This window comes from Cupressus sempervirens, chromosome 7, assembly GCF_028749045.1.
Source record: "Cupressus sempervirens isolate cs-2001-9-10 chromosome 7, ASM2874904v1, whole genome shotgun sequence".
NCBI lineage: Eukaryota > Viridiplantae > Streptophyta > Pinopsida > Cupressales > Cupressaceae > Cupressus > Cupressus sempervirens.
The window spans coordinates 585285559-585311472 of record NC_143124.1 but is presented as its reverse complement, the minus strand read 5'-3'; the positions used below and the strand labels follow the sequence as shown (position 1 = coordinate 585311472).

The 25914-nt window shown below is 33.6% G+C and overlaps 1 protein-coding gene across 2 annotated transcripts; it reads left to right on the top strand.

The window, feature by feature from the left end:
- Positions 1–8821: 8821 nt before the first annotated feature.
- On the top strand, positions 8822–21388 carry LOC149548119 (protein TPR3-like). Of its 2 annotated transcripts, none has more exons than XM_089792145.1 (25): positions 8822–9414; positions 9503–9682; positions 12138–12251; positions 12516–12674; positions 12855–13032; positions 13145–13268; positions 13504–13556; positions 13737–13875; positions 13993–14102; positions 16072–16141; positions 16250–16323; positions 16554–16649; positions 16725–16820; positions 16965–17092; positions 17201–17435; positions 17518–17676; positions 17762–17863; positions 18069–18215; positions 18644–18754; positions 18923–19102; positions 19203–19331; positions 19430–19525; positions 19630–19818; positions 19914–20083; positions 20688–21388. In XM_089792145.1, the coding sequence occupies exons 1-25, from the start codon at positions 9335–9337 to the stop codon at positions 20896–20898; spliced, it is 3330 nt and encodes a 1109-aa protein (XP_089648271.1). In that variant the 5' UTR covers positions 8822–9334; the 3' UTR covers positions 20899–21388. The 2 variants fall into 2 exon arrangements, with proteins under 2 accessions (XP_089648271.1, XP_089648270.1); XM_089792144.1 differs by having other exon boundaries at positions 13441–13556.
- The last annotated feature ends 4526 nt before the right edge of the window (positions 21389–25914 follow it).

Sequence of the window (25914 nt, the reverse complement as noted above, 5' to 3'; positions counted from 1 at the left end):
AACCACAAAATAGAAATAATTCAATTTTAAAATATACATAAACTATTATTAGGTTTTTATAAACTATGTATTAAAATTAAATAATTATATATATATTTTTATTATTACATCATATTTATTCATCAACATCAAATTTATATGTATTACATCTATTTATTATTTACAAATGTACATATTAAATTATATAGATATTATTTCATAATTAAAAATTACTTGATTTTATGAAAAAATTGGAAATACAAAATATTAAATAGTAAACCTTTTCTAATTGTGTAAAATTAAACAATTAGTTTTACTTATAAAATATTTTTATATTTCAATACATTTCATTTTTTCTTATAGAAATGTGAGTTTTAATATAAAAATTAAATTCTTAGTTTCATTAATTAAAAGATAATATATTTTAATTTTTTACTATAACCATGATTTTATTTTGACTATAAAATATGAGCAATCATATTAGATCACAAGTGCATTTCTACGCAAAAATTAATGCATTCATAATGTTAATTTAGATTCTCACTCATCTATATGTCTACAACCATTATGCGTTAGGCAAGAATTATGACGCATTGGGTCTCTTGTTTACTTTGAGGCAATGTTAAACTACTCCGCCATGAAAAATGATTTAACCTTCTATGAAACCATATACCTAGCAATAGGTAATACCTTCCTTACAGACATGTTTCTAGAGTGCACTTATTTATGTTTTTTCTTTACCACGGTTCAAATGCAAGCTACTACTAATTCTATATACATTCTAATTAAGAAGCATTTAGGGAGGGTTCCATCGAGTGGCCTGTAATTTTAAATTGACAAGGAGAAAGAAATTTTCACCAAGAACAAGCAATGTGAAAATATTCATTCTATATAATCATCTTCTTAGAGAAAAATTGAATCAAACCAACCTGGTCACAAGGACACATTTAAGGCCAATGAAGACCTAAAATGAGGCATCCTTGACTAGACCATTGACAACAACTATTTACATGAAGATCGTAGCTACTTGATAGATGCAAATTGAAGCCACATCTTTGCTATGGATTAAAATAAAATAATGTCTTCCAATAATTCATGCAGACATTGAAACAAATGAGAAAGTTTTTGTTGTGACAAACACAAAAGCTATAGAATCTCCATGGATTTTACTCTTTTACTCATAAATTGCATGGCAAATGCTATCTTTGTAGCACACTCCAAACTATTCCACGACAAGCATTTAATGATGATAAATTGATAGTGTGTGAAAAAGCACAACCTACAATGAATAGATGGAGAGCATGCGAACGAACACTGTGGTTACACGCAAGTGTCAGAATAGATCGATAACATGTGAAAAAATAACACAACCTATAGTAAATGATGAGATTTTGAGGATTGCATGTGATTATTCAAATTTTTCTGTACATATTTGGTATGGAGATCAGTCACTTCAAACCATGATCAACAAATAGTTTTTTGACAGCCTGTTTTTCTGGTGTGAGACAATTTCCAGTTGAAAACAACCTCATAGGGAAAGCCCATCGGCTAAAAATATAAAAAATCTAAAAAAAACAGACGTGTAAATAGGAAAATAGCTAGGTTGAATTTGGAATATCTATAGTGAAATAGTGAAATTCAACACTTTGGATTATGTCTAATTATACAAACAAATCAAATAATGCTAACACTATAACTTAATTTAATGACAAAAATAAAGAATTTATAACTAATTATTGTATTACTATTCACTATTATTTTATATTTTCTATTAACTTTATTTTAAATAAAATATAAAAGAACCATCTCATTATAAAATAATTAATAAAAAACATCATTAAAAATAAGAATCTAAAAATCAAATTCAAAGTAAATTTCTAAGCATGTAAGAACTAATTTAAAAGATACACTTTGAAGAATTAAGAAATGTTATTGCATGCTCAACAAGCTAAACTTGGTAGCTCTTGAGGAGGAGGGGAAAGAGTTACGAAGAAAGGCCTTTTTAAATGGGAGAAGGGGTAGATGCGATGACAACTAAAATACAACAATAACAATAATAATAGTGTCTAATTGACTTCTTCCTCTATTGGATTGTTTCATTAATTCAACACATGTTGACCAATTTACCCATAAATATCAAAGTTTTAAATCTACTAAGGGAGTGAATTATTAGTTTCTGCCAAAGGCAGGATACTATTGCATTCATTTGTAACGCCCCACCAAGAGATCCAAAAGAATTAACCTAAAGTTTTACTAAGTTTTCCAAACATTTTTTTTTAAAAAACAAGAAAGTATAACATACACATCAAACACATAGTAGCGAAAGCAATAACATGTAATCATCAACAAACATACATAATAGGTTACATTCCCTAAGGATCCCAAGATGTTGAGTCACATTTAAATTTAATTAATCTAAGTCTAACAACTACCACATCCACATGAAAGAATAATTATAAAGTCCAATGTCCATCTAATATACATTTGTTCTGAATCCCTCTTGGCAAATTAATTCGGAATGCTCAATCATCCACTGTACATGTCACAGGGTATGAAAGGCTAAAAGAATATACATAAGTAGAAATAAAGATACATCATCCTCCAAGAATCCATGATACAAAGTATAGTAAAATAAATGAAACCATATACTATACATGATACATCCATCCATCATAAAAGATATAAACATCCAACATGAAATAAAACTATCCATCTATCATAAAACACAACTAATCTAAGTGCATGGTTCCTCCCAACCATCAATAGCATCATTAGACCATCGTGGGCCCTAGCCATCCCCCACGCATAACATCCCAAGTCACCGATAAGATCATTGGTACTATAGTAATAGGGATATCACACCTAAAACATGCTACAACATATGCATAAAAAAATCTAACATACTCGAATAAAGCATAAGTATACAACATCATCTAAATATGATAAACAAGCATACCAAGAAGCTCCAGACATGGTAGCAATAGACAGATCTCAAATGGTAAGAGTGAAAAAGCACTACCACCCGACCGCGTGGAACCTAAATGGTCCACTCCCACCGTGCTGAGGAGATAGTCTCAAGTCCCAAACATGATATCAAATCACATAATCACAAGTACTCTCTAAGTCCAGGAAATCCTAAAAGTATACTAACTCAAAGGTTCCAACAAATAGATCAACATCTAGACCCAGAGGCACCACAAAGACATGTAGGGAATCTACTATATAAGCGGGCAAGTGTCATCGCAAAAGTCACGTAGAAGTTACTCGAGCAATCCCTTAGGAATCTCAGGTCCCTAGTTATCCTTGCCACTAGTATCCTCTCATATTGACGAGGCACACTACGGAATGCAAGGTCATAACCAAGCGTTCTCTCTACCCCATCCTAGTCTGTACTAGCACTCAAGGCATGGGAGAGAACATACAATTAATCTTGTTAGGTTCATTTTACTCTCATTTAGTGTAAATGTTATCACTTATTAAAACAACTTACAATGAGTTACCCTGGCAACCACTTAGGGCCCCGGCCCCCCATTGCAAGCCACTTCTCAACACTACATATAGACAACCTACCCTAGGCTCATGAAATCACAAATCACAAAATCACCTCAGCCCTATACAAGCGACTGGAAAGCATCATAAATATAATCCACAATAACCAGATCAGTTCTCCACGAGCAACTAATAAGCATCAAATAATAATCATAATGATCACAATAGTTCTCTATCAGCAACTGAAGGCATCCATGATAAATCACAATATCCAATGGTTCTCCAATGAGCAACCAACAAGTATCCCAAAATAAATCACAATACTGATCGAAGACTCCAAAATAGTCAAGTCAAAACATGTCACAACATGACATCATCAAGAGCAAACCATCCAAAACATCTCAGTCCTCTCAAAGCGACTGGAAGGCAAATCGAATATACTGATCGATGATTCAAAAATGGTTAAGTTAGGTATCTCAAATACGTATGCCTCAACTTCACACAAGAAAACTGGAAAGCAAAAACAATAGTAAACACATCTCATCATAGAGCATAGCATCACATTACCAAGGTCGGGTATAAAAGATCGAGACAAATCATCATAACATCACAATCGCATAACCCTCGAGCCTCTGGTAACAACCTAAGACTGGTCAAAGCTAAGCCAACCCCCAAAAAAAACACAAAGCATAGACAATGCATAGAAAACATCAAAGTCTCATAGATTGGATTTGTTTTGAAAAATATTGTTGATGTTAATGTAGGATTTAGGTTCTAGTTACCATCCCTTGCAATTAACCCATTTCTATATTTAAATGATTGTACAATTACCCTATAAATAATCTAAGTATATTCTTTTATTTATTTAGTTTACAGAAATAACTATTTATTGACTTTAAATAGAATAACTATAATTTTATAAAAATCAATATTATTAATCAATAACAATTAAATAAATTTTAAACTCCATTAAATGATCTTCGATTATTAATTAAACTTAATTAAATTAATTAATAATTATATTTGTATTCATACAAATTAATAATTAGCATTACAAATTAGTAATTAATAAAAAATAAAACTATTTAAAAAGAATCCTTAATTAATAATATTTATTAATTATTAATAAACTTCATTATTAATAAATATTATAAATTAAAATAATAATTAAAATCTATATAAAACTATTAACAAACTACTTTAATTAAAATAATAATAAAAGTTTACAAAAACTCTAAACGTATCTTACTATATTTAAAAATATTAATAAAACTTTATAAAAACCTTAAAGTAACTTACTTTAATTAAAATTTTTTTTTAAAACCTTTAAATGTGTTCCCTTTATCATAATAAGCCCCTCTTAATATAGGCGTTGGTCTTTTAAAACAAGCCATGCGGCCCTTGTATTTTGTAGGTACATTGCGTCAGTGTACATCATGCAAGCTGCCAGCGATAAGAGGGAAAGTGGGGTAGGTTTGTGTATATATATATATATATTTTAACAAACAATATAACATAGCGATTTAATAATCACTGCTGTTATTAAATGTAGCGCAGGGAAAGTACAGGTTGGTTGCCGAAGTAAGGAGGTAAATTTGTTAATTTGATAATTTTTATTTTTAAAATGTTTTTCCAAGTTAATGAGTTATATAAATATTATTTTTAAATTGAAACATTGAAACCATCCTTCCCAAAGGATATATATAATAGAATTTTATTATTTTAAATTTTATTTATTATAAAAACAAATTCTCCTCAATAAAAAATGTGTATTTAATTTTGTTTTCAATTTCTATAATAATATTTTAAATACACAAATAATTCTTATTTTATTTTATTTTAAATTCTCAATAGTAATAATAAAATAAACTCATTTTTATTTTATTTTTAATTAATTCTAATTTTAATTTAATTAATTTTATTGTTAATAACATTTACAACTATAATCTGATAGAGAAAAATCCTATTAACCATTCGAATTTTTCAATCTAAAAACTTCTTTTTAAATTCAAACCCTTCCCAGTTGAACTACGATTTTCTTTTTACCTACGACTGATGTTTTCAAATGGATTTATTTCTCTTATAATCTTATTACACAGATGAGACACAATATACATATCCTAAGATTCAGACAAGAGAGTGAAAGAATCATACAATGAAATCTAGACCATTTGGATTTATAACCCACAGGCACGAAGAAGACAAGATTATCAAATTGCATAATTCAACCCATGATCAAACACAAAACCCTACCTCAACCTGATGCTAACACGCAACCAACCAAAAATTGTGAGAAGGTTCGCTCCCGAAATTTGTCTCCGAAATCTCCTCTAAAATTTGTCTCCAAGTTTCGTTCCCAAAAATTTGTGTCCAAAATCCGCGGTCTCCCAAAAATGAACCCCAGAGTTGTGATAAGGAGTTTTCTCCTCAAATCGGGGCACTAATTGTGCGTTCACCCAAGAGGACTCCTTGCTCACAAGACTCCAACTCAAAATTGACTTTGTTTATCTTTCTTTATCTTGCATTAATCTTTTCATGCAATTAAGTTGAATTATTAAATAACTTTATTTAATATTCCACTTGACTTCTATATTTTAATTAATTTATAAAATTTGGTTCCATGCAATTAAATATCTTTATTGAATTCACATGTTTTATCTTTTAATTAATTTCTATTATTTTAATCTCATGCATATATCATGTGAACTAAAATCTTTTTAATAATTTAATATCTTTTCACTTTTTAATTTATTTTAGAATTTAATTTGATAAAATATTTATTAACTTAAATAATAATAATATTTAGCATTTATTTAAAATTGAACTCTAAATATATATTATTATTAAATTAAATAAATATTATCATGTTCTAAATTTAAACTTGTAACTTTATCTTCAAATTTAATTCTTGTTTATTTAATTAATTAATATAATTAAATATTAAAATTTCATAATAATTTTCTATTAAATTAAATCATTAATTAATCTTTTAATTAAACTTAATTAATAGAAAAATACACCAAAGACTCATAAAGCAACATACAAAAACCTATTATAACAAAACACATACTAAATCAAACTAAAGGGTTATAATCACGAATTGACGTCATTCGATGCATTCGGAGGGTACTCGACTCAGATACTTGTCCTAATTATTAATTAGGACTAATGGCTAAAGAGTTAAGGATTTGGACTTAAGATTTATCTCCCCTCTCTTACCATTGAGATAATGCGATAGGGTACGCTCATCTTGGCAATTTAGGGAAGTCAATACCTGGTACCTGCAACCTACATAAAATTCATGCATGTACAAACACAATATTCTAAGCTAAACAGGCAATGGTAGGAAGTGGTGCATCGTGTAGATCCCGACTAGCAGGTGACTACGACTCCCTTCCTTAACCACATCAGAAACGCCATACATAAAGAAAATAAACACGCACACCATACACATGCAAGTATGGGATAAGTATCCATCAGAAAACACATGTGATAATAAACCATCAATATCTGAAAATAGTGTATAATCATCATGCATATATGAAATATAGAGTAAAAATCAACTGAATCTAAGACAATATCTGATAATCACCAAACAATACTACTAATCATTAAACATAAAATTAGCCTAAAAGAGTTCCACAAAAATAACAAAAATGCGAACTAGGGGCAGACACTACATCATTGAATGCATTTCTAAAATTAGATTAACTAATCAAATGAAAGAATTTAAAAGTTTATATGAAACTTACAATGTGTATATCTATTTTTCATTTTTCTTTATTTTATAAATGACATTTTGTATTCATTCTATTGGTCCATACTATTTTTGGTAGAGAAAGATCAATTTTCCTTAACAAAATACACATATTTTTTCAACAACAATAATGACATGCAATTAATGATAGCTTATCTTTTTCACAATTTTGACAAATTAACTGAAGTTTCCAAAAATTAATTATGTTATCTTCCACCTCACTACCTATGACATAAACACATGCTTAATCAATAATAACTAAATCATTTTTCTTACAAAAGATTGTAAATATATCAATCTAGGTTATTTTTGAGTTTAAGTTTAAATTTAAAACCTTACTAAAAACTAATTATCATATCATTTAAAAATACATTTACTTAATTTTTTCTTCACAATAATTTAAAATTATTTTATTCTAATTTTAAAATTAATTTTTTTATTGTAAATTATAATTAAATTAATTAATAACAAAATTATATTTTTAAGAATATAATGATTTGATAAATTTTTACTAAAAATATTTATAAATTTTGTTTAAAAAAATTTAAATTTAGTTTTTAATATTTAATATTTTAAATTTTAAATATATTTATTAGTTTTGCATTGTCCTTTATGTCAATTATAAAATGCTAAGTTTTCCACACTATGTTTAACTAGCTTTTTTTTTTCAATCTTGTTTTAATTCTTTTTCACATTTTAAAATTTGTAAAACTAATATTATTCTTCAAACTTATTAACTCTTTTGTTGATTTGGATCAAGTAGTCAACACTTTATATTTTAAAATTTAATATTTGAATTTATATTGGGAAAGGTAGAAACAAATACTTCATTGATTTAATTCAATTTTATAATTGTTATTTAAATATTTTTTAAAATAACACAATCCTTAATTTTTATTTTAAATTCTTTTTCGACTATCTCTATTCATTGTCCCTATAATAACATATCATTCTCTCTCTTTTAAATCTCTTCGTATCCTTCATTTCTACCTATAAATCTCTATTATCATTATCTCTCTTTTCAACCTGTCTATATATATATATATATATATATATATATATATATATATATATATATATATCCATTTTCGTTATTTTGTAACTATTACAAAGAATATATCTCTTTAATTCTCTCTTCAATGTGTCTTTAAAGTACAAATAATAATGTTTTTTTTTGATATACGTGGCTCAACAAAATAATCGCGCAGGTGGAATCTCATATTGTACTATAAATGATCCATTCATCCTTCTTGTGAGTCATAAGGCCTTCACTCCAACAACTTTGTCAATGCTCCTTTGTCACTGCAATGTACTTCCATCAGTGTAGTCTTCCGAGCTTCTTAAAAGAAACTATAAATTTTAGTGGCCAACACCCAAACAACGTTGTGGCCGGCCTAAGGACATGAAGTCCTCGTGCATTTGGCTATTAACTAGCAATAGGATCACTACTTCATGTTCATCAATGCACATGTGTTAGTTTTTTTCTTACTGGTCTAAATTTTATTTTTTCATCTTATTACTACTTTTTATTTTTTCTACCCACAAGAGTGCAACCCTTATGCATATGACAGAACTATGATGCTTATGTCTCTTGTTATTATTATTATTATCAGCAAACTGCATACGCAAATGTTCCATATGGATATGGATATGGAAAGTGTGTTGTGTTGGGCTATAAATTCGGCGCTTGTACGAGAAATTTCCCGAGCTGGAAGGTGCAGATGTATTCCAGGGAGTTTGGAGGGCACCTATATATAAGAGAAATTCATTTCCGTTCGATAGATGGTCTCAGTGTCCTGTCGTGGCTTATCAGGGATGGATAAGCAGTGGAGCTTATCAGGGGTGGATAAGCAGGGTCACTTATCTGATCGAATGCAGAGGAGGATAGATAGGAACTTTTGTTTGTTCGTGACGTGTACTTAAGGCATTTTTCCTTCCAAGCATTGGACTTGGACCTCCCTTCCCAATCTCCAAAGCGAGGCGTTATGACCAGACTTGTTTCGCACAGTAACGGCGGGGATCTGAAGGTGTTAGGGTTTGCCGTTTGAAGATCTGGACTGATATGACGAGAAAATAATAAGGATCAGGGCAACGTAGGGCGAAGGGAAAATGACGTCGCTGAGCAGAGAGCTGGTGTTCCTCATTTTGCAGTTTCTGGACGAGGAGAAATTCAAGGAGAGCGTCCACAAGTAAGTTAGCACGTAGTCTGCATTCACTTTCTACTCCTTGTACAGATTGCCGTTTTGAATTAACCTTGATGGGCATGGGCATGGGCAGGCTTGAACAGGAATCAGGATTCTTCTTTAATATCAAGTATTTTGAGGAGGAGGTGTTGAATGGAAACTGGGATGAGGTGGAGAGGTATCTTTGCGGCTTCACCAAAGTGGACGATAATCGATATTCTATGAAGATATTCTTTGAGATTAGGAAACAGAAGTACCTTGAGGCACTGGACAAGTAAGCGCCAATCAAGTCCTTTTGTTTTGATGATTTCTTTTTTATATATTTCTATTAAAAGATTGAATTTTTAAACCTTGCTTACCAAATACGTCCTACACATGCCAATTTTATGTCCTGTTGCCCCCTTTTTTCTCAACCAATGGAAAAGGGAAAGTAAATTCTTCAGTGAATATTTAATTGGGATCTCTCAAAAAATATCTCCGGCAACTTATGTGCAGTTTTCAGTCCGTAAGATTGCGTAGGAGCACCTGGAAGCAGTCGTGTGAATTTACTTATCATTGAGGTTTTTGGGAGTCAAAGATTATGTATGAGCTTCTGGAGGGAAAAAAAGCTGTGAATTTTGTTAATGTTGACCTTTTAGATCATACATAGAATACACACCTGTAAATGTGATCTATTTTCAAGAGGCGAGGAAATGATAGCAAGATTGCAGAAAAAACTCTATTTAATATCTCAGAAGATGCCTTGTTGCTTAGAATTTGAAAACGGAGCTATGGATTTATAATATGGTTAAATAACACCCGACGTTTGTTTCTTTTTAATAATTATTGCTTACAATTTATTAGCTTATAAAAAAGCAGGAGATATGGTCTGTACAGCATTTAATAATGATAGTTATATCAAGATTCAACTTTGTAGTATTTGAGTCAAACTCATTGACGTAAATTTAATGAACCTATCTTTAATGAGAATGAATGATCTTGTTAATATTCAGTGCATCTAAGTGATTTTTCTAGCAGCGAGACTTTCTAGAATTAAGTGCACTTGAGTCGGAGTAGTATTGGCATTGGTTACCTTTTGGGAAGCCCTGATGCTTCACGCCTGTAAGCATCACTTAACTGCAATCAATGTCAAATGAACAATTTATTAATATTAGAGATGGATTTGTGTGAATCCTATGAAATATGGATCAATAAATTTGTCTAAAAAACAGTGCTGTTAAATTTTGATGTAAATTTTATATCTTTTAAATAACTAATTATTTTATTTATTGAGTATTATTTAAAAAACTACACAGTGGTATCTAAATGAAATATTATTTTCTTATTCATAATTGAGAAACAACTGCCTTAGCCACATGTCACAAACAGGCCGTGGTCTCCAGGCACTCAACATGTGCAGTTTCATTTCATTTCAATGCTGCTCCTGGAGCAAACACTAGACATGTGCTCAACATTGTTCCTAGAGGAAACCCAACCCACCTGGTGATGTTTACTTGCATATCTAGGTACACATTGTTTTTTCTAACTGTGAAAATCAAAATTTTCAATAAGAAATCTTTTTTAAATAAACAATTATATGGCATTACAACTTATATGCTCCAAAAACTTTGCCAAAGGGGAATATTGTAGAGCATGAAAATCCAATTGTTTTGAATGATTGCTCCATTCATCCCTTCTCAAACAAATGCTTCAAGGTACTTGTGTGCAGCCCACTTTAGAGATGACTAATAGCCACATGTGTCAAATCCGTCAAAAAAATGAAAAGCCTAAATATTTGAACATAATTTTCATTTAGATTTTATTTTTGGTCTTCCTGTAAAAAAAAAAATTGCAAATGCCATAGGAAGGAAATTTAGAATGGTGAATTGACTTTAGCAATATGTTTAATGTCTGACAATGAGCTTTTTTTTAAACATGTTCTGATATCATTTGGCATCTGGTTAATTGCTGAGAGAATGCATTTTTCATCTGTTTTTAAGGTTCAATTTTTTCCAATTTAAATACAGTATAAACTGCAAACAATGTAACATTTGGAGATTCATTTTAACAAAAGTATTCTTATGCTAGCTTTGTACTTATTGTAGTTGTTTGCTTTCATCGTTTGATGCTTTAAGATCATCTGCAAATCCTGGGAATGCTCTGGTTCTTGTAATGGTTTTTATTTTCTGATCTTAGAAAATAATTTTCCAAGCTAATACAGTATAAACTGTAAACAATGTAACATTTGGAGACTCATTTAAACAAAAGTATTCTCATTCTAGCTTTGTACTTGTTGTAGTTGTTTGCTTTCATCGTTTGATGCTTTAAGATCATCTGCAAATCCTGGCAATGCTCTGGTTCTTGTAATGGTTTTTATTTTCTGATCTTAGAAAATAATTTTCCAAGCTAATACAGTATAAACTGTAAACAATCCAACATTTGGAGATTCATTTAAACAAAACTATTATTATGCTAACTTTATACTACTTGTTATTCTTATGCTAGCTTTGTACTTGTTGTAGTTGTTTGCTTTCATCGTGATGCTTTAAGATCATCTTCAAATCCTGGCAATGCTCTGGTTCTTGTAATGTTTTTTTTTTTCTGATCTTAGAAAATAGTTTTCCAATAATGATTTGCTAAACATTATTGAAAATTAATCTGAAATGCTCAGTGTGTGTATTTATGCATATTGATTGGACTTGTTTGAATTGATCACTGATACAATCACGTTGCATCTTTTTTTGTGTCAGGCAAGACCGAGCCAAAGCCGTGGAGATTCTAGTAAAAGACCTAAAGGTTTTTTCTTCATTTAATGAAGAACTATTCAAGGAGATTACCCAGCTTCTTACATTGGAGAACTTTAGGTTCGTAGCTTAAACAATCTATTAAAATCTCATTGCATTAATTTTTTTGGTAAAGTTGCATATTATGGCACAATCTTCCCCACGTCATCGCAATATTGCATTTTGTATTTCACTCTGGATGCGTCCTCAGAATCCAAAGTGCCTTTGAAAAGTGATTGTGCAAAACATTCCACTCTACCTGGGGGTAGTTTCTTTCTTTTTGATATGCACAGATTTTTGTTATAATTAATTTCTGGAATCTGGTTTTGACTGCATGCACATCAGAGAAAATGAACAACTTTCCAAGTATGGAGAGACCAAGTCAGCTAGGAATATCATGTTAGTTGAGCTTAAAAAGCTTATTGAGGCTAATCCTCTTTTCCGAGACAAGTTACAGTTTCCTACTTTGAAAACATCGCGCTTGAGAACACTTATCAATCAAAGGTTTGTATTCATTAGCTTTGGGATTGGTCAGCTATACCTTCATATTTTGTGCAACGCCTGTGATCTTCAGTTACACGTGTTCCGCGAATCTTTTCTTGGTCCTTGAATCTGTTTACTATGTCACTTTGATCCAAATTACTCATTATGGTTCTTGGTATTGGTTTTTGATGTTTCTTGCAGTTTGAATTGGCAGCATCAGCTTTGCAAAAATCCAAGGCCCAATCCAGATATAAAAACACTTTTTGTTGATCACAATTGTGGACAGCCAAATGGAGCGCGCGCACCATCCCCTGCAGCTAATCCTCTAATGGGAGCAATTCCCAAGGGGGGAGGCTTCCCGGCACTTGGTGGCCATGTGGTATGTTGAGCTGCATTACATTTTGAGTGATTGAAATGAGTTTGTAAACAATTTCAGTGAAACTAGTCATGATCATTTGTCGTCTAAAATTTTTTTAAACTTCAACCTGCAGCCCTTTCAACAAGCAACTGCACCTGTTGCTACTGCTCTGGCAGGCTGGATGGCAAACACTGCTCCTGCACCTCATCCGGCAGTTTCTGCAGGGCCAATTGGACTTGGTGCTGCAACAAGTACAGGTGCCATATGCATTAGCATCATTCAAGTTTCCCCATTAATAGATGCTTTGGCCTATGCCACGTCCTACTCTCTGGTTTTGCTATATAGGAATCATTATGATTAATCTCTTCTTGATTTGGCATGTTTATCTCATGTTGTTCCAGTAACAAACTTTCCTCGTTTTTTTGGTAGCTTCTTTGCTTAAGCGGCCTAGGACTCCTCCTAATGTTTCCACAGTTGATTATCAATCAGCAGATTCTGACCACCTTCTGAAACGGGCAAGAGCAATTGGGCAATCTGGAGATGAGGTTTTTTTGAATTTGCTTGCTTCATATTGTTTATTGAATTATTCTATTATTATAAGGCAACAAATATAATTTGATTCCTGGTTAACTCAGAAACTCCAAGTGGTAGGGAACTCTCTCTTTTGTAGGAGCCAAAGGAAAATTTTAGGATCAAATGTAATTTACTCTAAAGTAATTTTGCAGGTTAGCTATCCTATTTCAAATCATCCACAGCCTTTATATTCACAAGATGACCTTCCTAAGAATGTTGCACGGGTTTTGAATCAAGGCTCGACTGTTACAAGCATGGATTTTCATCCGGTGCAGCAGGCTATACTGTTAGGTATGGCATTTTGCTTTGACATTTCTCATTTTTTATAGCTTGCTAATTTAGAGGTGCACTTTTTCTCTTGGACTAATGTTATGAATATCATATATTTTTTCCGCGTCTATTGTGTAGTTGGTACAAATATTGGAGATATAGGTTTATGGGAAGTAGGTTCACAAGAGAGATTGGCCATAAAAAATTTTAAGGTGTGGGATCTTGCAGCTTGTACTATGGTTATGCAGGTATTACTGATCACCTTTACAATAAATATAAGGATGTTTATATCATCATTCCTGGATTCATATACACAACACACATTTTACACTACAAAATCTTCGGGTTGTTTTTTTGAATTTTCAAGATCTACTTGTTCTGAAATATTTTATGCAGATACAGGCTGGTGTTGCTTAGTAACTTGGCCTTGTCATTTTGATCAATGTTGGTGATTCGTGAATTTTTTAATTTTTTGATAAAGAGTGAGGGTTCTATACATACACGAAAGTGATGAAACAGTAACAACGACAAAATACTAGGAAAAGGGCTTAATCACTTCGAGTCAAATGGCCAGCCTACATAACCAGCTTCCAAAGCCCTTCAGCAACCCTTTCACCATCCACAAAAGATAGGCCATGCGCTGCAGGGAAGTTTTTAGCCTCTGGAGAACAACCCCTGCCAGAGATGGAAGGGGCAACAATGGTGTTCATCCCATAGTGTGATGTTTATGTGGTGGTGGTGGTGGTGTGGCCGCTGATGTTCAAACCATTGAAAGGTCATTGTGATCACAGGCTTGTGCCTTCCTTGATTCAACATGCTCATGGGTTTGAAACTCAGTATTGATTCTTTTGGTGTTCATGTCTGGTGACTTAGCAGGCATTCATGCCGATGCTCCTTACCCTTGTCGGGCGGGTGTGCTCCCAGTCTCTGTGCCCTTGCTGGGTGGGAGACCAGCTCAAATCTTCTCTTCTGCAAAATAAACAGAGGATTCACCACCAGAGCTAAATCTTACAAAACACTACCAATTCTTGCTGCTGACACACTTCCTGAATTTAATCTCTCAGTCCACAAATTTCATTTACACAGTGGCTAGGAGTCTGGGACTGCAGAGCTTCCACTGCTGTTTCTGCTGCCTCCTCCGTCACTGCTAGCTGTAGCTCAAAACCTGACAGCACCAACCAAATGATCCACTCCCTGATAGCTTGTTTTAGCACCAAATCATCCAGTCTCTTGGACCTGAGCTATCTAATGTTTTCCGAATCCTCAGGCCCAAGACCCATTTCACCATTTTCAGAATCTCTTATTTGGTCTAGTGAAAACTATCTGCAACCTGCTAGTGAAGATTAAGCTGCTTCTCCTCCACCCATTTGCCTTGCCATCCTTCCAGAACCTAGTTGTGCCACTCTACACCACCTGTAACCTGCACATGATGACAACCAGCTGAGCTGAGAAATCTAAACAATACATGTGAAAATAACTCAAAGGTGCAGCATTATAAAGTCGTTTGCACACTCTCACTTCAACCCTTGCGAAAAATAACAGCAAAAGATAATAGTTGCCAATCTTCTAAGTGGTTTTATCCTCACTATCATTGGGATTATAGCTACTAAATGTTCCAGCTTCTCCCATATCTCCAAATGTTCATGATTTCTGCCATGAAAGGATGCATTTCAATGCCTAAGTGAGCCAATTTCCAAATGATCTGTCATCTTGCTATGCTTCCTGATACAGTGAAAAAGTAGACATCAAGTGACAGTTTTTACAGAGTTTCAGTGCCACTTCTAATATCTGTTTAAACATCCAACATCTTGCACAGCCCTGCAATAACTACCATGAAGTTGCCTTCTACAATTAGTTTTCTGCAACCTACAGAAACAGCCAATTGGATTTGCTTCCTATCTCTGCTAATTATTCTGCTTCATGTCTTATATCCCAAGAAGAAGAAACCCCCTTCACAAAACAAGCCCCCTTATTCTCGAAAGGAATCCCAGCCTTTTCAAACCTGGGTTACCTCTAGAGGCCCCATCAAAATTGAGCTTCAAGAAACTCATTGGCAATTACTTTCAAAATTGTTAGTTCACACACTAGTTTAGGAATTACCTAAGGAATGGGGCATGATTCATGGGTATTAATTTGAATAACTTTCCTCTTTTTTGCTTTTTTTGCTCGTTGACTTTATTGAATTACTCTAACAAACAGTTTTGTGGGGGACAACAGGCAGCACTTGCGAAGGAGCCTACTGTATCAGTCAATCGTGTCATGTGGAGTCCAGATGGGTCTTTGTTTGGTATGCAATGTAGCTAGATTGTACTTTGTTCTATGGATTTTAAAACTTGTCCAGACACTCTAAAATATCATACTACAGAATCATATCAATTTGAATTTTACTATACAGGAGTTGCTTATTCAAAGCACATCGTGCACATATATACCTTCCATGGTGGTAATGATTTGCGGCATCACTTAGAGGTGTAGAAACACTTCCATTCGAACTTTTTTTGACAACACTGTTGCATTTTGGTTTAGAGCTCCTGCTTGTAATACTAAAGCATGGTGTTATAATACATTAGATTTATCCTGTAATAGTATTTATGATACATTAGATATATCTTGTTATAGTATTACCACGCTATTAAGGGCATTGGTTGTTCCAGTGAACTTGCTGTTTTCTACTTGTAACAGTTTATGTCTTTTTGTAGATTGATGCTCATATTGGAGGTGTTAATGACCTCGCGTTTTCCAATCCCAACAAGATATTGTGCATCATTACTTGTGGAGACGACAAAACTATTAAGGTTTGACAAACCCAAACTAATTTTTGTAGAAGTCCTTGGAAATCTCAAATTAATAAAAGTTCAATTGTGCAACAGGTATGGAATGCTGTTACTGGGGCAAAACAGTATACTTTTGAAGGTCATGAGGCGCCCGTATATTCAGTATGCCCACATTATAAAGAAAATATTCAGGTAATTAGATAGTTGGCAAGTTTGTGAATTTCTTCATTTAACTATGACTTAAGACAACTTTATCATTGAAGGAACTTATTTGAAACTTTTTATCGCTTGGTAAATAGTCAACCTAAAGGTTTTTTTTGTGTCTTGGTGTGTCAGTTTATCTTCTCAACTGCTCTTGATGGAAAGATAAAGGCCTGGTTATATGATCAGATGGGCTCAAGGGTTGATTATGATGCTCCTGGTCATTGGTGCACGACAATGGCCTACAGTGCTGATGGAACAAGGTTAAGTAATCTTCTTTCTAGCTATTTCTTTTGTGGAGAGTCTACATCTATGTTCTTTGCTGTTGGAGTGATAACATGCTGAAAAGAAAAGTTGGCAATTTGTTGCAGGCTATTCTCTTGTGGAACGAGCAAAGAAGGAGATTCTTATCTTGTTGAGTGGAATGAAAGCGAAGGAGCTATTAAACGAACTTATCAGGGATTTCGTAAGCACTCTACAGGTGTTGTGCACTTTGATACGACTAGAAATCGCTTTTTGGCTGCTGGAGATGAATTTGTTATCAAATTCTGGGACATGGACAACACAAGTATCCTCACAACAGTTGATGCAGAGGGTGGACTACCTGTATGTCATCATACTGTTGTTTACTATTGTTTTTGTGTTTTGGAGCACAGATGTTTCTCACTTGTTTGCTGTCCATTTTCAGCCTAGTCCCCGTCTTCGGTTCAACAAAGAAGGAACCATTTTGGCTGTTTCAACAAGTGACAATGGCATCAAAATATTAGTCAATAGTGACGGTATTCGATTGTTGCGCACATCTGAGAATCGCAATTTTGATGCTGCAAGAGTTCCTCAGGATATGAAGGCAAGAATCTCACATCTATTGTTTTTTTTGGCTCTCATGCTAACATATTAAGAATAATACATCTCGACTGATATTGATTCTACAGGTGTCTGTAGTAAATCAAATTGTAGCTTCAAATATCCCTGCTGGACAAACCACTGGGGGATCTGATCGTGTTGTTACAACAGTTTCCATGGCTGCTGGGCTGGTAAGTCTCTACTGTTATGGTTGAACTTTTTCTGAAGGATCTGCACAAGTAGTGTCTTGTTATGATCTAGTTTGTAACTATTGAATGTTCTGAAGGCCAGGGAAATCTTATGATAGAAGTTAAGAAAGTTGGCTAAAATTATGGGGGGGAGATTAAAACTATGCTAAATAACTGAAACGATGAAGTTACCAATTGTTCTTTTCAGAATGGAGTAGATTCTAGAAGTATTGGAGATAAAGCAAGGGTGGTAGATGATCCAGTTGACAAGAACAAGAATTGGAAGCCAATCGAAGTGAATGAGCCTGTTCAATGCAGATCCATAAGACTCACTGATAACCTACCTCCAAGCAAGGTATATTCTAGTTCCAGTTTGAATAGATCATAACAGATTGTCGGAGGCGGCTCACATAAATGATACCAGTAGTTCAGAATGAACTTGTTATTGTGTTTGTAGCAAATTATTTTAATTTATTGCAAATGATTTTTAAATAATACCTGTGCTTCTACATATATGCTTATAGTTATTAGCATCAAGATGGGAATAGTAATACAGGCATGAAGTTCAAGATTTTGTCACTTTACAGAGATTTTACTATGCACTTGTCGGACTAACCATAAGAAGTTGGTGCTTTGGAAGACACACCCGATTTTATGCTCTCTCAAGTGTTCCACGGATACTTTACCCAACTTTAGAATGTTATTCTTTGATGCATCATAAACTTACAGGCTTATTGTTTCATCTAAGATTTTGAAGGACGTTTCTGTTTTGTAAATGTATAGGTTTCAAGATTAATATATACTAATTCAGGAGTTGCGATCTTGGCTTTGGCATCTAATGCTGTTCACAAGCTTTGGAAATGGTCAAGAAATGAACGCAACACAAGTGGCAAGGTTTTATTATTTACCTCTGTTTTATGTGTGCCTGTGTTGTTACTATATCAATCAATTGAGAATCTGAGAGTTTTATTAAGCTTATCACGCATATGCTCAAAATCTGTTCTAATTACTCTTTTACTGAATGCATGAGATAGTATTTCTGAGAGGGATTATCTTTTACAGGCAACGACAAGTGTTTCCCCTGTGTTGTGGCAACCAGCTAGTGGCATACTGATGACTAATGACATAAGTGATACTAACCCAGAAGAAGCTGTGCCTTGCTTTGCCTTATCAAAAAATGACTCTTACGTTATGTCAGCTAGCGGTGGAAAAGTTTCGTTGTTCAACATGATGACATTCAAGGTAAAGAGTTGCTGAAAGATGGATAACTGTTTATATCCATATTGGGAAGGAAGATCCTCTATTTCTAAATTATTTAATGCTTCACCTAATTTAACTGCAGACAATGACGACCTTCATGGCACCACCACCAGCAGCAACATTTCTTGCTTTCCATCCACAGGACAACAATATAATTGCTATTGGCATGGAAGACTCCACGATTCAAATATACAATGTTCGTGTGGATGAAGTATGATACCAAACCTTGGTATTAATATTGTAATTCACTTTGACATGCAAATCCTTGAACCCATTTATAATCTTATACAAAATGATTACTGGATGCAGGTGAAGAGCAAGCTGAAGGGACATCAAAAGAGAGTAACAGGTCTTGCCTTTTCTCATGTGCAAAATGTGCTTGTATCATCAGGTGCAGATGCTCAGGTAATGGCCATGTAATCCACCTATTTTACAAGCTTAGGATGTGCATAGTTCAGCATGCTTTATACCAGGTGATGTTGTGACACGTGAGATCTATTGCATTACAGCTTTGTGTTTGGGGAACAGACAGCTGGGAAAGGCTAGGGAGTAAGTTTTTACAAATTCCAGCAGGTCGAGTACCGTCAGCACTGGCAGAGACTCGAGTTCAATTTCATCAGGACCAGATGCACTTTTTGGTTGTGCATGAAACACAAATTGCTACATACGAAACCAGTAAACTTGATTGCCTTAAACAGGTATGTTGTAGATATTATTTCTTTTGCTTCATTCAAATAATAGATTGGCATCTGTTTCTAAGTGTCTGATTGATTACAATTCTGATTTATGGCAGTGGGTACCACGGGAGTCCCTTTCTGCTCCAATATCATATGCTACATATTCATGCGATAGTCAGCTGATATATGCCAGCTTTTTTGATGGCGCTGTGGGTGTCTTCCTTGCTGCTTCACTGCGCTTGCGATGTCGTATTGGTCCATCTGCTTATCTTCCTCAAAATGTTAGGTAATGAAGATCAGAAATACTCTATGTTGGAAAATTGAGTAGATGTTTGAATGTCTTTCAGGTAAATTTTCTGGATTTATTGAACACAAAATCATGTGGGGCTGGGCATCTCATACTCTGTATGGTGTGGTAGAACAGGCCAAAGGGACTCAAAGGGACCTTTCTGAAATTTAAGAGGAATTTTTTTAAAGCATATTCCTAACCCCAATAAAGCCCTGTAGAATGTATTACTAATGCAAGTTAGAAGATACATATAAAGATATATTTCATCACCTTACAGTTATCTATTATACCTATATATCAATGATTTTTACAGAGACTATTTTTTGACCTCTACAATTATGATATTATCCATTGTGTCAAGATTCAGATATCAATGATTTGACTTTACAAGTACCATTTACTTCAAGTTTATTTCTATATTTCAGACTTCTATGTGCAACCGCAGATTAGCTTTGATAGTTTTGTTGTTTTGTACATTTTGTGGATACAAGATGCCATGAGTTTGTGTTTTAGTTTCGATAGTTTCAAAGGTGAGGGATTGCAGTGGATGTTTTGAGCTGATCGAAATATTGACTCTATTTGCTTTCATTTTATTTTGCAGCTCTAGTGTACACCCGCTTGTTATTGCAGCACATCCTTATGAACCAAATCAATTCGCACTAGGATTGTCAGATGGGGGTGTGCAAGTTTTAGAACCTTCAGAATCGGAAGGCAAGTGGGGTACTGTACCACCAACAGAAAATGGATCGGCAAGCAACATTCCATCTGTTCAAACATCTGGAATTCCTGCTTCAGAACAAACCCCAAGGTGATTTGTATCAAAAATAAATTTTTCACCCCAGGGTATTCTTATGATGCTGATCAAAGTCCATTTGTCATTTGGGGCTCTAGTCATGATTTTGCATGGTTTATTGCCTAGCTGTACTTGGACTCCTGTAATGCCAACTCACATCAATGTTCAGAGCCGGGCAGAGGTTCTTATGAGGGAAAGTCTTGATTAATGCGTGTTATGTTGTTCATATCAAGTCCTAGCTGGAAATCCTTGTTAGGGTACTTAGTAATCAATATTGGTAGGCCAGTTTGTGGCTATCAGTATAAAAATTCATTTTTTGTATTTAAAAGTTGTAAGGTTCAGCCCTAGCAAGGCATATATATTGCTGCTTTCTGTAGAAAATTATCTATTTATTAGGTTCTGTTTGAAGAATCATATTTTTCCAGATATTCATTAAAGCTTGCCAATTAATTGAAAAGTTATTATTTTGTAAGACTAACAATTTTGGCAATGAATTCCATTTTAATGTATTTTTCTGTTGTAATATTGTTAGATATCTGCCAACTATGGTGGCATTCTAATCGATCAAGTGCTCTGCCACAGTTATGTTTGTATGGATGGCAGGTGGAGATGGCCTACATTTCTTATACTAGGCTAAACATTGGGATTGAACCTACATTTCTTTGTTGTTTGACATGTTGTATATTCCTTCTTGTGTTGATTTATTATGATGATGTTTATCCATTTATTTAAGGATATTGCGAAGTATTGCTTATTGTTTGTGGGTTGAATTGGGTAGACATCCTGCTTTTGGAGGGTCACAACTCCCTTGGTTGTGAGCTCTACGCCTGCTTTTTGGAAAATGTTGTTTATTTCTTGCTCAGGAAGTGTGGAACATGTACATGATAGTCATTATTGTTCCATTGTTGTACCACCTTTGCATGTTGTTGGTGCAGTTTTTTGAAAATATTATAATAGTATATAGACTTGGAGCTTCCTCTCTAGCAAGCTATCATATGCTGCTGGCTTTCTGTTTATTACCTGTTTTTTTAACTATCTTAGATGGGGACGAGTGTTCTGCCTAGCCTCCATTTCCAGTACATGCTATCCCCTATTGTGCAAAATTTAAGGATGTGTCCAAACTAAGCCCCATGTTCCAGGGATGTCTGGGAAAGCCACATGCCTGCATATTTTTTAAATATAAAGAGTTATACAGTAAGGATATATGTTTACTTTGCCATTTATTCTACCCAAAAATTTGTTGTCCTCTGTCCTGTACTGCTTATTCACACTAGTATGCATTCATAATGGCATTGATGTTTTGAATGAACAGTAAAGAATTCTTTGTTTGAGACAGATCTCACAATTCAGGTTTGGAAATAATAGAATTGTCATATGGTCGGCAAAATGACTTTGACACACAAGAAAATTGTACCCTTGTTTTATTTAATCAATCATGAATGGATGAACTTACCATTTTATCATGGTTCTAAAAATGTTCACAGCATATAAGTGGATTCCTTCAAGTGGGGATTAAGAAATAAGGTATTATGACACATTCTTCTTGAAAAATATCATGCTACAGGACTGTGATATAAAAATATCATGCTACAAGACTGTGATATACTTTTCTACATGAGTGAATACTACTTTTTTTGGCAGAAGTGTACTGGGGTGGGGCACAATATCTCTTTGTTGCAGTCGATAGGATTTTGGTCCTGTTTTCTGTGTATCTGTAGTAGACGGATTTGAGTGCAAGTCTTAACAGATTAAAACAAAACGATAGAATATGTTGCACCAATATTCAATTAAAGACTTCTCATGATCTATACAATCCATAATTTAGAGTAATATTCTGTTTTCTAATACTTATTCTGTCTAGATTAGTAGTAATCCATACCCATCCAGGCATTGATGAAGATAGCTTTATTTCTATATTTCATTAGGATTCAACTGCACAGAGTGTGACCCAGACACTATGCAGTCGAATCCTGAAAAAACATCATAATTTGACACACTGCAAAATATACTTCCTACTTGTCAAGATAACTTTATTTTCAAGAGTGGTTTTAATTTATAATAATTATCTATAAATAATTTTTTAATGTTGCCATCCTATTCTGCCCCCAAATCACAGCCTTTGGGTTGCTATCCACAGATCCTGCTGTCCTAGTCCTGGATACACTGGAGCATATGATGTATAAAAAATATAAGATCATATATTTCTAAGTTTTGTTGAAGCTTTCCAATAAATTGATGAATTTTTGTCTCATAAAATTTTAACAATTTTGGAACCTCGTATAAATTTGAACATTTTGGCATTACATTAATGATACCGTATCTGTCTACCAGAATTTTCCATTTACAACTATGTTTGTTAAAATTGGCAAATTGAAATGGCCTACCTACATTTAAGTTTTAATTATTCTAAAAATTGGGGTTAAATAGTGATCTCTTTCTTTCTTTGACGTGCTATGTATTCCTCAAGCTGTTTGATATATCATGATGGTATTTTTTTGTTTGGGGATTTTGTATGAAATGTTGTTCATTGGATGTGGGTTGAATTGAGATCTATAAGAGCATGCTACTTTCAAAAAAGCCAAGTTCCTTCGGTCACAATCTCTATCCATGATATGTTTCTGCCTTCCATTCTAAGGAAATGGAAACAAAAACATTACAATAAAATTCATCTGTTTTATACTTGATTTTGACGGTTTATTATGTGAAGATCATTTAAGCTTGTTGAATTTATCAGGTGGAGCATTTGATGCTTTTATTGCATTTCTTGATCTGCAATTGAAAGCAAGCATAGTTTCAGAATCTGTTTCTTTTGCATGATTTGGTGGGATATGGAAGTCTGATTTTTGAAGTAAATGGGATTAAGACAAACTTGAATATTTATGAATTTCAGCAATTTAATAATAAATGAATGGTATTGGTGAAAATTAAAGTCCATAAACTCCGTGAGGTTTTTGTCTTACCTGAAACTTACTGTAGCTTCTGGCTTTGATTGTGTATATATTTTTAGAATCGATGGATCATGGAGTGCAATCAACATTGATGCTAAAAATACATCCAGAATCAAAGCCAGAACCTAGTTACCAGTGCGAGCTTCCTGCCTCTGGAAGCAAATTCGGAGGTGGATGCGTAGGGTGCCATCTGGATGTGGTCTCCAGGCGTTGGGAAGCGTTTGGATACCTCCCGGACGGCACCCACAGGCATCCGAGCACTTCCAAAAGCCTCCGCACACCCAGATGGCCAAAAACAGCCAAAAAGTCACTTTTGCCACTAAAAAAAGAATTTGACCTTTGCATATATGATTTTTTAATACTCTTTTTTGCTCTTAAACACTAAAATGACCTTATAGGAGGCCATTCAACCTGTGCTCATGTCATTTCGTTTGCAGCTAGTCTCTCTCTTCAAATCAAAATGTTTAAATTTGTATATTTCTTTCATTTCTTTGCATAAACTGTTATACATAATACATAATTTATATCTCCCCAAAAGCAATTTCATGCATCCACGCACGATACTCGCATCCGCATCCGCATCCGAATCCTCACCCAAATCAGTAACTAAGAGCCAAAAGCTACAGAATTCAGTTTTTATGGATTGCTGAACTGGAAATCTTTTTTTAATTAGGATGAAGTTGTTTCTGTTGGAAATATGATGTGCTTACTGTACACATAGCTTCTTGGGTTTATAGTCATACAATCTGGTTGTCTTCCATGTTCATACCTGTAGCTTTTTGCTTCTTATGCTTCGTTTTGAGTATGATCCAGCTTCCGTATTTGTTTCAATGTTATTAGCTTTTAGTACCCTATGTTTTGCTTCCCACTTGTATGCTTTATTGGATATCTAGCTGTCTTAATAGTTGGGTTTTCTTGCTGATGGATTGTTCCTGCTTTCAAGCTTCTTGTATTGGCTGCTCTTACAGCAGATTTTGTTTTTTTGGAGAAGATTAGTTATTGCTGTACATACATGATACAACTTTGAAATTTAAGGAAATGAGTTACAAAGTCGCATGAATGACTGGATTTCAAGTTTTTGATTGCATGTCTACAAAGATATGGACTGTCGTGTACATTGTTTTCTTGGTGTTAATTGTCAAAGACTCGAGCTATATTTGTAAATTTTATGTTTGGTTTTGGAGTGATCAGTATTTTGATCCACTAATCCAACGTGTACTTCACAATTGTAGAGTTTGCGAAGTAAATTCTTTTGTAAACTTTAAACAGAGATGAACTTCTTTCTTCTTTTTTAAACTGTTGTAGACTTAGAACTGCGATGAGCCTCTTTTGCATAGCAGGAGATATTTTTATTGTAGCAGTAGCATCAACTCAGTCTTGTGTTAGGCAATACTTGGCACCATTATTAGCGGGTACCACATAATTATATTGTAATTTTGGTGGGAATGTAATGCCTACAATACCTAGTCAGAATTTATCCATTTACTAACAGCTTCTAGCTCTTCTTGTTTATTGTGTTTCATTTACAACATTTCTAGTCTCTTTTTACCTGCATGATTTGTTTCAGGATTCAATTGTGTACGTTTTTTAGCGTCAAAATGTTGGATCACACTCTCTGATCCATCATCAGGATGAGAGAATGCAAGAATAAAATGACAAAATATAAGGATAGTCTCACTCATGAGGAATAAAAAGGGGAGAAGGTAAGCACACAAAACAAGAGGAGAATGAAAAAATAAAATAAAATGAGAAAAAGTAAAATAATGAAACACAAAGAAAAGAAAGACAAATAACTAAGCTGAAAAAAGAGTTTAATGTGCAAAATAATGACTAAAAAACCAAGCCTACAAGATACAAAAACTCAAAAACAAAAAACATACCAAAGCAAAAAGGTAAAAAAAGAACAAAACAAACTAGCAAATATGAAAGAAAATGCATATGAATTTCAAAACACACCAATGACTACAATATATAACTAACAAAAGTTTTAAATAGATATATCCGCCCCACACCCACACACAAGTTCTAAATAATACACACATACACATAAAATTATATATAATGCATATAAATACAAACATATACAA

Coding starts and splice junctions, on each gene's coding strand:
- LOC149548119 (XM_089792144.1), top strand. CDS start 9,335: ATGACGTCGCTGAGCAGAGAGCTGGTGTTCCTCATTTTGCAGTTTCTG. Junction 9,683..12,137: donor TACCTTGAGGCACTGGACAA/GTAAGCGCCAAT, acceptor TTTTTGTGTCAG/GCAAGACCGAGCCAAAGCCG. Junction 19,103..19,202: donor TCAACATGATGACATTCAAG/GTAAAGAGTTGC, acceptor ATTTAACTGCAG/ACAATGACGACCTTCATGGC.